Source organism: Platichthys flesus, chromosome 22 (genome assembly GCF_949316205.1).
Source record: "Platichthys flesus chromosome 22, fPlaFle2.1, whole genome shotgun sequence".
In the NCBI taxonomy this organism is placed as follows: domain Eukaryota; kingdom Metazoa; phylum Chordata; class Actinopteri; order Pleuronectiformes; family Pleuronectidae; genus Platichthys; species Platichthys flesus.
In genome coordinates this window covers 13121407-13136746 of record NC_084966.1, presented here as the reverse complement: position 1 = coordinate 13136746, position 15340 = coordinate 13121407, and the positions used below count along the sequence as shown (strand labels likewise).

The following is a 15340-nucleotide window of genomic DNA, read 5'->3' as shown; positions in this document are numbered from 1 at the left end:
GATCACTTTGGAGGGTTTTTTCCCACCCCCTCACAATTCAGAGGAAGAGGCAACTTCCCATCTTCTCTGTCCTGTGCGCGCGCTGGCCTGTTATGTCAACCCAGTCTCATCAGAAAACGTTCAGTGGCAACGTTGGTCCACTTGGAACGACGTTACCATCTCACAATCTGGCCTCTCAGAGTGTGAGATGGTAACATTTTGTCAGCCCATTGTTTTGCATTGGCGTGTTCTCACGTCACGTGACTCACAAGCTCCCGTCTGCGGAGAGGAAAACATGGCGGATATTCCTTGTTCTCTCAGATAAAAATATAGTTTTGTAACTTAGTTTGGGCATAAAAATACATTCTGACACCATTTCTAGCGAGAAATGTGCTCTTTGCTTCCACAGTCTTCAGCCAGTTCGTGCTTATGATAAATATTTTAATAGTTATCGCGAATGTTTTTATCGTTGCTATGAGGGTTGCTATGACGCTGCCATGCCAGCACGGCGCAGCGTGCTGTTAAAATCACCGTCCCTGCGTGGTGTCCCTCAGTGATCGTGAATGTTATTCACGTTATATAATATTAATATTTGAGGCTAGATTACACCTCTAATGCGAAGGATCCTGCGAGACCGTTCATCCCGAAGGGGGACCGACTGCGCCACGGACGGACCAGGCGAGCGGAACTGACGTGTGGCTTTTAGTAAACATCCGGTTCTTTAACTCGGGGCTGCGTAGTAACCACCGAGCGCTGGGAAGACAAACGATGTCATCTTCCTTCTGTCAGGTGAGTAGTTTATTGTTTTTAAAGATCGTTACGATCTAGGTTTACAGTCCGAGTGCTGAGACAGCGGTTGCGGAGTCCGTTGATACACACAATGCTAATCTTCAGCTAATACGCCATTGTTAGCCACATGCTACGGCCCACCGTAGCCTGTGCTACCTGGTAGGTGAATACATGGTTGTTGAAACCAGTTCAAGACGCTTAGCTCATCATTGAGGGACGCTACAATATAAATATAAACATGAATTTGATATATGAATGCTTTAGATTAATAAGGAGTGTATTTCTCTACCATTACTCCAAAATATCAGATCAATTTGGTTTAATGTATAGTATGCAATATGACAATAATGTTTCCATGTTATGGAGTTGCAATTCATTTTATAAAACAATTCCTATGTTCTGTTTTTTAATCAAGGACGATCCAAGTGAAGGTACAGGAGTTTCATTAACGTCAATAACTTGGACCGAACACTTTGTTTTGCTTGATGAAGAGCAGGAAGGGCAGCCTGGAGAGAAAGAGAAGCCGGGTTGAGCCCACTACCATCATCCACGTACCACGAGGAAGATGCGGGAGAGAAATGATCCTACCATTAAAGAGGTACTTTTAAGTTACATACCAGAAACACCATTTTATATAATATGCCAAATATACATTTTTATAAAATCCCCAAAGTACGCTTGCTGACATACAAGTTAATATCACACTGAAAGAATTTTGATCAATCATGCTTCCCTGCTGTGATTGTTTAACTGGGAAAACAACTTTTTCCACAGGAAGGCAAGTCAACATGTTCAAAGTTTTCCTCTGTTATGTATAATGATGACCCCCATCAAACATAATGTTAGCAATCTATACACCTTTTAATTTATTCTGATTATTTCTGTCTACATGTGTGAATTTGCCTTCATTAGTTTCAGAAAAGAGCGATGATGTATCGGTCACGGGGCGGCAGCACGAGACTCCGCAAACTAGTCTGTAAGCAAAGTAGACAAAGGCATCAAGGTTGCGGCCTGCCATCATTGTTATTTTGCTTAAGGGACTGAATATGTATCATGTAGAAATATTAGCATTTCCCTTATATCTACCAAAACTGCTTGTTTCACAGACTGCAGTTTTGTTTTGGTCCGATGTGGTGTGCAAATACAACCGTATCGGCAATGGGTTGTGGGGCATTAACATTTGTAACTCTAATTTTGTTTTGACAGACTGTGAAAAGAGCGTTGCGAACATCACCAATCTACAGGAAGACACAGTCCAGTAATGGGTGTCAGAAGTTCAGTAGTGAATGACAGGTACTGTGGAAAATGTGTGTCATCGTTGTACAATGTCCTTTGACTCTGTTTACACAAGGTTAACACAAAAAGGTTTGATTGTAAACTGATATTGGTATGAATTCATGTTATTCTCCTCTTCACAAGAAACAAACAATCCAAATTACCTGCAGAACGCCCTTGATGGACGCTTCAGATGCATCGTCAGACTTGCGAGACAGCAAGATGCCAACTTTAATGGCAATTTATTTGTGTAACATTCTGTGACCAAATGTATAGATAACTTTTTGTAGATTGTAAAAAAAGATAACCCATTTATTAAAAAAAAACTACACTAGAATTACCGCACTGCGTTGTATGACTCCGCTAATCATCGCAGTGTCCGTCTACATATTTCTACATATTTTCTCTCGTATAAATGACACTGTGTCTCTTGACAACTGAAACCATAAGATGAGGTCACTGTGGCCTTGACCTTTTGACTTTAACACAAATACACAGTTAGACAATCCGAAAACATACAGTTATGCCAAGATATCTTTGGTTTCACATACTAGATGGCATAAGCAGAGACATCAACTCAGGGAAAATATTTCTGTAGAAAAGAAAGCCCTGTACATGTGAATGTATACATCAATCATGCTTCCCTGGAAGCATACGTGTGTATGTATACATACACACGTACAAACGCACTATTGAGACGTTTTGTTTTTTATCATATATTCTCAGGAAGGACTGATGCATGTACTGAGACGGGACGTGAGGGCCTACTCTGCGTGCTCAGAGTTCAAGCCCAGCAGGGTGCAGCGGGCCTGACATATTCCGGAACAGCAGCACAGTCTTTGGATGACTCCTCTGAAGATGAAAACATGGCGAGGTACTTCTCCACTGATGAAGAACTGTGAGGGCTGTGATTAGCTACACTCTCTTGCTACAAGGCTACTCTTGCTACTCCCTGGCAGCCTTAGGAAGGCATTAGCTTGCTGTTGGGTAGCTGTTAGCTTCAGCATTTTCAGATTTAGCGGCCAGTCTGGGATGGGGGTCATCATTATACATAACAGAGGAAAACTTTGAACATGTTGACTTGCCTTCCTGTGGAAAAAGTTGTTTTCCCAGTTAAACAATCACAGCAGGGAAGCATGATTGATCAAAATTCTTTCAGTGTGATATTAACTTGTATGTCAGCAAGCGTACTTTGGGGATTTTATAAAAATGTATATTTGGCATATTATATAAAATGGTGTTTCTGGTATGTAACTTAAAAGTACCTCTTTAATGGTAGGATCATTTCTCTCCCGCATCTTCCTCGTGGTACGTGGATGATGGTAGTGGGCTCAACCCGGCTTCTCTTTCTCTCCAGGCTGCCCTTCCTGCTCTTCATCAAGCAAAACAAAGTGTTCGGTCCAAGTTATTGACGTTAATGAAACTCCTGTACCTTCACTTGGATCGTCCTTGATTAAAAAACAGAACATAGGAATTGTTTTATAAAATGAATTGCAACTCCATAACATGGAAACATTATTGTCATATTGCATACTATACATTAAACCAAATTGATCTGATATTTTGGAGTAATGGTAGAGAAATACACTCCTTATTAATCTAAAGCATTCATATATCAAATTCATGTTTATATTTATATTGTAGCGTCCCTCAATGATGAGCTAAGCGTCTTGAACTGGTTTCAACAACCATGTATTCACCTCCCAGGTAGCACAGGCTACGGTGGGCCGTAGCATGTGGCTAACAATGGCGTATTAGCTGAAGATTAGCATTGTGTGTATCAACGGACTCCGCAACCGCTGTCTCAGCACTCGGACTGTAAACCTAGATCGTAACGATCTTTAAAAACAATAAACTACTCACCTGACAGAAGGAAGATGACATCGTTTGTCTTCCCAGCGCTCGGTGGTTACTACGCAGCCCCGAGTTAAAGAACCGGATGTTTACTAAAAGCCACACGTCAGTTCCGCTCGCCTGGTCCGTCCGTGGCGCAGTCGGTCCCCCTTCGGGATGAACGGTCTCGCAGGATCCTTCGCATTAGAGGTGTAATCTAGCCTCAAATATTAATATTATATAACGTGAATAACATTCACGATCACTGAGGGACACCACGCAGGGACGGTGATTTTAACAGCACGCTGCGCCGTGCTGGCATGGCAGCGTCATAGCAACCCTCATAGCAACGATAAAAACATTCGCGATAACTATTAAAATATTTATCATAAGCACGAACTGGCTGAAGACTGTGGAAGCAAAGAGCACATTTCTCGCTAGAAATGGTGTCAGAATGTATTTTTATGCCCAAACTAAGTTACAAAACTATATTTTTATCTGAGAGAACAAGGAATATCCGCCATGTTTTCCTCTCCGCAGACGGGAGCTTGTGAGTCACGTGACGTGAGAACACGCCAATGCAAAACAATGGGCTGACAAAATGTTACCATCTCACACTCTGAGAGGCCAGATTGTGAGATGGTAACGTCGTTCCAAGTGGACCAACGTTGCCACTGAACGTTTTCTGATGAGACTGGGTTGGTTATGTGGCGCGCACGGCCCCGGTGAGACGTTCTCAGCGTCTGTTTGTGCATTACAGGGAGCATTCTCAAGGGCTCCCTCTGTCGGCACAGCGCCTGTCTCATTGGCTTTGTGAGGCCGTTTCACAGGCTTACCTCTCATCAGGCATGGACCCCCCACAGAGCATCAGAGCTCATTCCACCAGAGGAATTTCTTCCTCGGCGGCTCTGCATGGAGGAATGACGGTAGAGGATATCTGCACTGCAGCTTCCTGGTCTTCTCCCTGTTCCTTCATCCGCTTTTATCTGCGGGATGTTTCCCGTTTTTCCATGACTCACTCTGTACTAAGTGTTTTGTCAGAGTGATGGATTATTGGATGCCTCTGTATGACGTTCTCCCTCCCATCTTTGGAGATGGGGAGAGACGTTTGGTTTCTACTCTGTATTTGTTAGACTGTTACAGTGCGTAACTTCGTCTGCCACGTCTTACAGCAGTAGTCTTTTCCTGACCATTCCATATTGGAATATTTTACATTATTCCATCACAACGTCTGGAATGGTTGATGGTTATTAGGCAGATGTGTTTGTGCTTGTGGTACTGTACAGACCCAGTGAGGCATGGACTACATCGTGCTTCGCCTTTAACCCACTAGCGATAGCCTTAAAGGGCGAAGCCTATACGATATAGAACGTTAGTTACGTATTGTAACTCAAGATTCTATGAGTATAGGCGCAGCCCTTTAAGTCTTGGGCCTCACTGGTTTTCCTCTATGGCTGAAGAAAAAGCTATTAGTAGGGAAGCGAGCGGCCGGTCTCACCCCAATTTATGCAGGTGAGACCGGGGCGGGGCCCACCGTTGGTGGGCGTGGACTAAAGTTTTCAGTGCTGCGCATGCGCGCGAGGGATAAACCCACTAGCGATAGCCTTAAAGGGCTGCGCCTATACTCATAGAATCTTGAGTTACAATACGTAACTAACGCTCTCCACCACAGTTTCTTTTGACGTGTGTTAGGAAACAATCTACATCCATAATGTCAGGCAGAGGCAAAACCGGCGGAAAGGCCAGAGCGAAGGCAAAGACTCGCTCTTCCCGCGCTGGGCTCCAGTTCCCCGTCGGTCGTGTTCACAGACTGCTGCGTAAAGGCAACTACGCACATCGCGTTGGTGCCGAAGCTCTTCTTCTTGTATGGTCGGCGGTTGGCAGGTAAGTAGAGTGCAGTACAGCCACATCGGGTACACATGATGAGTTCATTATGTATTCAAAGGAGAGTGGACTCCAAAGATCATAGGAGTTGACCCAACTTTGAACTTTTCAATAATTTCCTGTCCTTTGTATTTCAATGAACAAGAATCAGAAAGTTTTGATGGAATTTTTTCAAAAACAACTCAGAGGACTACAAGGCTTTGTTTTTGAGCAAAATGCATTAAAGACTAAGTGTAATATAAAAAAAAGAGAGAGTGTGTGTGTGTATGGAATGTTTTACCCTTTTCTGCTCCACATAATTGAATAGTTAAGGATTTATTTTGACAATGTGTCGTAAATAAAGTTATCTCGTCTGATCTCGGAAGGTAAGCAGGGTCGGGCCTGGTTAGTACTTGGATGGGAGACTGCCTGAGATTACCAGGCGCTGTAAACTTTTGTCCACCTTTCCCTGATGTATTCACATGTATGAATAGGGTTTAGTGGGTGGAGTCATTCGCTTACGGGTTAGTAAGCTCAGCCACACTACCGTTACAAACTCGTATTTACCCAGACAAAAAATAGATTTTTAGATGTAAATTCCACTTTGACGACAATAGGACTATTAAATCGAAGACACACATGATAGAACATTCGAAACTTCAAACACACACCATGTGGGAATAAGAGCTTTACTCAAGATAAAAAAAAACACAAAACTATGAGCAAAGTTATGGGCTTCAACTCTCGGGTCTATTTTGTCACATGTTTAACTTCAAAAGCCAAAGCGAGTCACTTTCAGCAGTAGGTGAGTTCATGTTCAGAAGGAAAGGGAGACATAGCAGTGAACATGGGAGTGGATACAGGATTCCTTTAGGAGATGATGGTTTCGATCCATCGACCTCTGGGTTATGGGCCCGGCACGCTTCCGCTGTGCAACTCTACTCTTATTTATTAATTAAGTTACTAATTTCATATGAACATAGTCCTTGGATTTAATAGGTGTTGTCAGCAGTTAAATCATCTGGACTTGGAGGAAGTTATTGGAAAATATGAAGCGATGTGCCACAGTCTGAAGGTGCACATCTTAGCTCTTACCTCGTTTGAAAACCATACTGAAGACAAATAAAATGATTTAATATGAACACAGTCTATGGTTTCAACGGGTTTGCTTAGAAGTTAAATTAACTGGACTTGGAGGAAAAGATTGGCAAATGTGAAAGAATTTGTCTCAATGGGAAGGTGCACAGTGTTAGGGGAGAGCAGGGTAATGTGGGACACCCCCTGTATCTAGGCAACGGAACACATTTGTGGTCATTTGACCATTATGTTTTCAAGCCCCTCCCATTCCCCCCTTGCCATGAAGGAGAAGTTGGTGCTGGTGCTTTGGAAAGTATGTTATTTCACAAAAATGTGTTTTTTGCATGAAAAGGAAATTGTCTTGCTTTGAACTTAATCAACTGTTGTGTCAAAACAAATTGAATCAGGTAGAAAAACCTATATCATAAATGTTGGTGAACTTCCAACATATGAAACCATGTGATTGATGCTAGCTGAAGATTAGCCTGAATTGCTAAGAGATGTTGTTTTTTCTAAAACGGTGGCTTTGGGGTAAAGTGGGACAAATGCTGTGGAGCACAAGTTTAGTTTAGTCTTAAACATATTCTAGTGTTATATTACATTATATATGTTTTATTTGTAATGTCATAAACATTGCAGAAAAGCCATCATGGCAAGAAACTACACCAGGAAGACAACCTGGGGCCAAACACCCCTCGCAGAGATGGAGAATGCAGCCGCTGAGTTCATGCAAGGAAAGAAGTCCTTATGAAAAGCTGGAAGGGATAGAAATATTGACAAGAAAACCCTCATAAAGAAAAAAGAGAAAGGGAAAGTAAAATCAGTAGCCTGGAATGCAGTAGCTGAGGTAAAGAGAATATTCACAAATGAGATGGAGGAGGAGCTTGCCAAACACTTGAAACAACTAGCTGACCAGTCCCGGTCTGCAACCGCAGAAGGCCACGCAGCTGCATCGACGGACTCGTTTTGGTTTATACTTCTCTAACGTGCTGCGCGTGTTGAAACGCAATTCACCGCCAGAACCATAGGCGGAGTACGTTTTTTTTCAAAGACAAAACACACAAAGAAGAGACGTCTTCTTCTTCGTCGACTGTTTATTTACATCGCCACTCCGGCTCCTCATAGCCTATTTCTGGCGGACAAATCGGCCAGTCAGTGACGGGTTATACAAGTGGTCATACTTTTGACTCTCTTCTGCCAAGTGCTCTTCTATTTGGTCCATATTCGTTCTTCTAAATCTTCCGTGATTACCGCGTATTGTGGGGCATGAAACCGGAAACTAGACTCCGGACGGGATGTAGTAAGCAGACCAATCACAAGCCTTGCGGGCTGCGTGAGGCTCGCGTCGCTTTGTCGTGTAGTTAGAAAAATTGTCGGACGCACGCAAGCCGCCAGAGGGCTCGAAAAGGGCGTGTTGCGTGTCTTGCGTGCATGTGTGCGTGCGTGCAACCCGACTATAATTTGGCCTTGAGCGCCATGAACTGGCACATGAATACGCAGAGAAAAACAATATCCCTATCCCTGCCATTTGGACAGAGACATTCATTTTTATCTTTTCTATTATGCATATATCTAAGGGCAGTTGGGAACACCTGTCAATATCTTCCTTGATGTTTTTACTTATGGGGCTATAATTGCTATCATATATTTTGGAAATTTCTTTAGGTATTTGAATTCCCAGATACTTAATCTCTAATGGGGTCCATTTGAAACCAAATCTATTTAGCATGTCTTTCTGAGGGATGTGATTACATTACATGTCATTTAGCTTACGCTTTTATCCAAAGCGACTTACATTTTTAGAACACTCAACATTTTTGAGGGGCCATTTAGGGGTTCAGTATCTTGCCAAGGACACTTAGAAATGCAGATGGGACAGAGTGGGATTCGAACCGGCAACCTTCTTGTTGCAGAGCACCCGCTCTATCCCCTAGGCCACGCTCTCCCCATATTAAAACTAAGAGTTTGTGTTTTTTGCACGTTTAATTTATATCCAGAGTGGGTTCCAAAATCTTTTAGTCTGGGAATGCTGACCTCTGGTGTTGTAATAAAGAGCAAAACATCATCTGCATATAGACAGATCTTCTGCTCTAAACCTATGATCATGACTCCTTTTATCACCTCATCATCCCTGATTAACTGTGCCAGGGGCTCTATAAATAAAGCAAAGAGGGGGGGGGGGCTGAGGGAGCAGCCTTGGCGGCAGCCTCTCTCCGAGTTGACAACCTGAGAGAGGTGTCCATTAATTTTTATTCTGGCGTTTGGTGAGGAGTATAGAGTTCTGATACAGTTAATAAAATTGTCCTTAAAGCCAAATCTTCTCAACGCCAAGTACAGATCCGTATCTAAACTAATGAATTTAGCTCCAAATATTCCCACATGATCGATAAAGTGTAGCACCCGTCTAACATTATCTTGTGTCTGTCTTTCACACACAAAGCCAGTTTGGTCTGGATCTACTAGTTCTACTATTATATGCTCTAACTTTTTTACTAGTATTGACACATACAACTTGTAGTCTATAATGAGTACAGAAATTTGCCTTCATGCGCTAAATTCTTTTCTGTCCTCCCCCTCCTTAGAAATAACAAACATGATTGCCTCCATCCATGTACCTGGTGGTTCACATTTGTTCAGTGTATAGTTGAAGCAGTCAAAAAGCATAGGCACAATTTGATCCTTAAAGGTCTTGTACCACTCGGCTGGGAAGCCGTCCATACCGTGCGCTTTATTAGCTTTTAATCTCGAGATTGCTTTCCCTATTTCCTCCATGTAATATCTGCCATCAGGGCTTTATTCTGTTCTTCACCTATAGAGGGTAGATCCAATGAATGCTTCACTTTCTGGGTCACCAGTACAGTGTGTTACAGGTTTGGCTCATAAAGTGTTTTTTTGGGTGAAGTCAGTTAGTTCCTAATGTTGTGCATTATTAGTAGACTTGACGTTGGCTAATTATTAATAATCATGAAATATGATTATTTAAAAAAAAATTGTGCGTGTGTGTGTGAACCAGAGTCAGTGTGATGCACGGGGTTGTGTCTGGGACCATTTGGGGGGGGGGGGGGTAAGTGTCTTTGTCCAGGCTGGGAAGATGAGGTGTGATAACTGTGAATGGGGGTAAGGAATGCGGGGTAGGGTTAGGTGTGGTTCATTGTCTGTCGAATCTGCAAAAGAAAGCATTCAGGTCGTTTGCACATTTAAGGTCTTCCACATAGTGGGGGGACTTGGTTTTGCAGCCGATGATCACCTGAAGGCCTTTCCAAACTGACAAGGGGCCGTTAGCTGAATTGTTTTTCCAGCTTCTTCAAGTACTGTCGTTTGTCCTCTGTAATCTCCTTGCCAAACAAGTCTGAACCTATCCTTGTCCCCACTCTTAAGGGCCACCTCCTTCTCTAAACAACCTGCTTGAGTTTTGCTGTTAACCAGTCCTTGTGACTCACTCTGGTGCGTGTTGGAATACATCTGTTCTCACAGAAGCGGATGTATGACGTCACATCCTCTGTATCTTCTTGTTCGCTCCGAGACTCAAAGTGCGCAAAGACGAGGAACATATTCGACGTGCAGCTGCTGCTGATGTCGGTACATGAGCGGATCAGCGCTGCCGCTGAAGACTTTCTGCTGCAGGTGGAGAAAGGAGGAGAAACGGCTCAAGTCCCGGCGCTGAGAGCGATGCTAACTGAGCGGCTAACGGCGGCTGCTGAGGAGATCGTCTCAATGTTTGAGGAAACTGTGGCGGTGTATGAAGACAGAATGGAGCGGTTAGATTGGTCAGAGCAGGAGATCTACCGCCGGAGGAGGCTGCTGGATGCTGTGATGAAGCCCGAACTCCAGCTGCACAGAGTCGGTAAGTCCCTGGAGAAGCCGCTCACAGGCTAACAATAGCTAGCATCAGCTCTGCTAACATGAGTTGACCAAACTAACACTCCGTAAAGGGAATGATACGTTTAAAACAATGTCTGGTTGGTTAAATTAATGAAATGTGTAGATAGAAAGATTAGGAGCTTTGACCCTCCACTGCAGCCAGTGGTCACATGTCCTTGATAATCATCTGCAAGATGCTGTTAGGAAGCTGAGCACACGTCTGGGGTGTTCATGCGTTTTGGCTCCTTTTGTGTAAAAAGTCCTCCAGACTGCTTCGTCTCATCTTGAAAAACAGACACATATTGTGTGAGTAATTATGATACTGGCATATTTTTAAATAAGTATAATTTCTATATTGCTGTTGTGTCATATTAATAACAATAGACCCTTTTTTTTAGATGCTTGATTTCAAATGATTGCTGTGACACAATGGACACTAAGCTCCCTGTATGTCATAGCAGCACTAGTCATAGTTGCTAGATAGCAACTGGAGAATCTGGGTTTTATTTCAGTACAAAAACTGGTTTACAACGTGGATTGATTCAGTCACTGGAGTTGTGTAGTTAAGATGATTCCTGCTATTGTCAGCGTGTTCATTTATCCAAAATATGAGAAGAGCCGAACCAAAGGTTTGGTTCCATCACGTATATATTTAGAAGCAATGAAAGTTTAACAGGCATAGTCGACATTCATTCACAGCCTCGGCTAAATCAGGTAGCACGGGGTAGACAATAATGGTGCCGAACAGAAAGCGTTCATAATAATTATAACAGTAGGTTTAATGTGATAGGTTAAAATATTGGAGGGGTGTCGCCGCAAATCAATTTTGTTCTCCCTAGTTCGATGTTGTGTTTCATAAACTAGCCTTGAGTAACGAATGTTGTGTTCCTGCTCTATCGGCTGTAAGAACTAAACCACAACAATGTCACTTTTATCAAAACAGGTGTGAGACTGACCAGCGTTTTGAAGCTAATATCGATATTAAACACTAAGAGGAAAAAGGTTATTATTAATAATTTGTGGAAAGGCCTTATAAAGGCTCCAGTCCCCTCCTTTTTTTAAATTGTACAGAGTTCTGTTTCCATACTCCTCTTCACTCACAGACACACGAAGAAGCTAAGATTTTGAAATCCCAACACTATTCCAGTCTATTCCTATTCCATTCCACGTGTTGATGATCGTAATATTTTACGCTTGTTTCAGGATGAAAAGTAAAACTTGCGGTTCTGTCTCCGTTCCAACTGCCATCTTTAGAAATCTCCCCTTGAGGCTTCAGCTTCAAGTACTCGTGCATCACGGTTGTGCTGCCGTGATCATTTTAGATTTGCAGTGTTTACTGCTAAACACTCATCAAAAGCACGACTGTTTGCCGTCCTGGCTCCTAAATGGTGGAATGAGCTCCCCATTGACATCCGGACATCAGAAAGTTTACACATCTTCCACCGAAAAATAAAAACATACCTCTTCCGACTTTACCTTGAATAAAAAAAAAAATATATATATATATATATATATATATATATATACTAACAACTTTTGAAACTAACACTTTAGTAGCACTTAAATGGCCCTTACTTAGAGCACTTTGTAGTTTTGCTTTATTTTGAAGAAATTGTACTTTCTTGATTCTTGTCGTCCTTGGTATGTACCCTCGGGTTTGAATGCACTTATCGTAAGACGCTTTGGATAAAAGCGTCAGCTAAATGTAATGTAATGTAATGTTTGGTCTCCGTCTAAAAAACTCCCACACTACTGTTGTGAACGAGTCTGTAAAGAAAACCTGCTGCAGTGTTGTTCATGTTCGAAACACAAACCCTGGAGAAACTCTGGAGACAATTCTCTGGTTAACCCACAGGTCACGTCTGAAAACAGCTTAACCAACTGACTAACCTCCCCTTGCTATGCTCTGCTCGTGTCTTAGATTGTTTATTTGGCCTCAAAATATAAAACATTTTATCCTGGAAACACTTGGTTTAACCCAGCTAATTTATCGAGCTGCGTCGTAAGACCAACTATTAACCATCTCAACATCTCTGCTTCCTGAGTGTGATCATTCAAAAATAATAACAGTCATCATTAAATGACACAACACAAGTTTTTAAAACACTTCAGGATACTCTGAAATTATAAACGTGTGTATTTGTGTTTCAGTGTGTCCTGCAGACGTACAGCAGCTGATGGTGAATAAAGAAGAGGTTCTCCCTGTGCAGCAGCAATGGAGCCACCTTGTGGACCAGGAGGACCCAGAGCCCCCCCACATTAAAGAGGAACAGGAGGACCCATGGACCAATCAGGATGGGGAGCAGCTTCAACAACTTGAGCAGGCTGATATCAAGTTCACATTGACTGCTGTCACTGTGAAGAGTGAAGAAGATGAAGAGAAACCTCAGTTGTCACAGCTTCATCAGAGTCAGACTGAGGAGAACAGAGCGAATTGTGGAGGACCAGTACCAGCCAGGATCTCAGGTCCTGATGGACTGTTACAACCAGGTTCTGAGGACAAGACTGTAGACAGTGAAGATGATTGGATGCAGACCAGGGAACCTCAGTCTGGTTTAAATACAAAAAGTAACAAACAGTCTCAAAGTGATAAGAAATGTATAACTGCTAAGAAAGCATTTAGTTGCTCTGAGTGTGGTAAAACATTTAGACAAAAGGGGGATCTAACTGTACATATGAGGATTCATACTGGAGAGAAACCATTTAGTTGCTTTGAGTGTGGTAAAATATTTAGAAGAAAGTGCCATCTAACTTTACATATGAGGATTCATACAGGAGAGAAAGCATTTAGTTGCTCTGAGTGTGGTCAAACATTTAGACAAAAGGGGTCTCTAACTTCACATATGAGGATTCATACAGGAGAGAAAGCATTTAGTTGCTCTGAGTGTGGTCAAACATTTAGACAAAAGGGGTCTCTAACTTCACATATGAGGATTCATACAGGAGAGAAACCATTTAGTTGCTCTGAGTGTGGTAAAACATTTAGCCGAAAGCTCAGTCTAACTGAACATTTGAAGATTCATACAGGAGAGAAATCATTTACTTGCTCTGTGTGTGGTAAAAGATTTGCCCACACTGGTTCTCTAACTTTACATCTGAGGATTCATACAGGAGAGAAACCATTTAGTTGCTCTGAGTGTGGCAAAACATTTAGACAAAGGAGCCATTTAACTAGACATATGAAGATTCATACAGGAGAGAAACCATTTACTTGCTCTGAGTGTGGTAAAAGATTTAGACAAAAGAGCCATTTAACTGGACATATGAAGATTCATACAGGAGAGAAATCATTTACTTGCTCCTAGCGTGGGAAATATTTAGATTAATAGGTAATCTAACTGCACATGACCAGTCAAACAGGAGAGAATGAATTTACCTGCTCTGTGTGCTTAAAGATTTAAGTTGCATCGTTTGTAACAAACATTTCTTTCAGATTAGTCAGCAACTACTAATATTGTACATATTAATAGGTCATTATTATACACATTAATAGAGAAATTTGAATCCCCTTTAACCTGTCTTTAAATGTTTTCCTTGCAAAGTATGTATATGTTTGTTCTTAACCAGTTCAAATGATTAAATATGTTTGATTTTAATCAGTGTGCTTACTGATCAGTGACCGAAGAGGCGGTTACAATGTGAAGGGACATGTGACCATGGCTGTAAATAGTTAATGGATTTGTATTTATATAGAGCTTTTCTAGTCTTGATGATCACTCAAAGCGCTTTACAGTACAGTTTTAAATTCACCCATTCACACACACACATTCATACAGTGCATCTATTAGGAGCACTTTGTCGTTATATGAGGGATAATTCAGGGTTATGCATCTTGCCCAAGAACATTTCGGCATGCAGATGGGGATGACTGGGGATCAAACCGGACCTTCATGACGACCGCTATACCCCTTGGCCACAGCCGGCCGTTGGATAGAAAAATACATTTCTCACAGGAAGGTTCAGAGAGAAGTGACCTGAAGGATTTCAGTGGCCGCCATTATAAGAGCTGTCCGTAATCTGAATGCTTCCTAACTTATCACCTTATAGTGGGGCATCTAATAGAAAATTTGTGCAAAATGTGATACAAGCACCAAATTTGGGATGGTGGTTCCAAAGGGTCTACTTAACAAATCTGCCTGACGTGCCATTCAAAAATCCAAGATGGACGCCGAACACTGTACTTGTTAGATTTGAATGATCTTGGTGTCTATTTCTATGTTTTCTTGAATGCTGAATCTAATTTTTTACTTTCACTGGCATTATAATACTGTAAATGGTAGAAAATGAACACTTTATATAAAATAACAACATGACATCAAATAATACTCCTAAATAAGATGATCTCTCCAACGATCTCTCCAGAAAACAGATATTAGACAAATACAGACATTCCAGTTGAACCCTAGAGTCTAAAAAATGTTTGGGACAAATACTGATAATTTAAAAAAAGAAATACTGATCAACTTTGTGCATAATCTTTCACTGAAAGCACTCAGGAACCTAAACCTCCACATTGTGAGGCTGAATCTAAACCTCTGGACCAAGCTCTGTCAGACGTACGAGGTTGTTGAGCCAAGTGGGAATAAAATATACAACAATACTTTAAATGGTGTCTGTTTCAAAGCAAATAGAGATGGAGAATCATTTGTATGCAAAGTAAAAC

General features: G+C 41.9%; 2 protein-coding genes and 1 long non-coding RNA gene across 3 annotated transcripts in view; 2 read left to right on the top strand and 1 right to left on the bottom strand.

The window, feature by feature from the left end:
• The window catches only part of LOC133933466 (histone H4-like), a 744890-nt gene that overhangs the window by 144956 nt on the left and 584594 nt on the right, over positions 1-15340 (bottom strand). The window lies entirely within an intron of this gene.
• LOC133933565 (uncharacterized) lies at positions 106-3059 on the top strand. The gene is made up of 4 exons (XR_009912061.1): positions 106-768; positions 1184-1366; positions 1975-2061; positions 2770-3059. It is a non-coding gene; the product is annotated as an uncharacterized LOC133933565 (long non-coding RNA).
• LOC133933446 (gastrula zinc finger protein XlCGF57.1-like) lies at positions 10326-14210 on the top strand. Its single transcript, XM_062380560.1, has 2 exons — positions 10326-10660; positions 12829-14210. Exons 1-2 carry the CDS (start codon positions 10390-10392, stop codon positions 13980-13982), a joined length of 1425 nt encoding a protein of 474 aa, XP_062236544.1. The 5' UTR covers positions 10326-10389; the 3' UTR covers positions 13983-14210.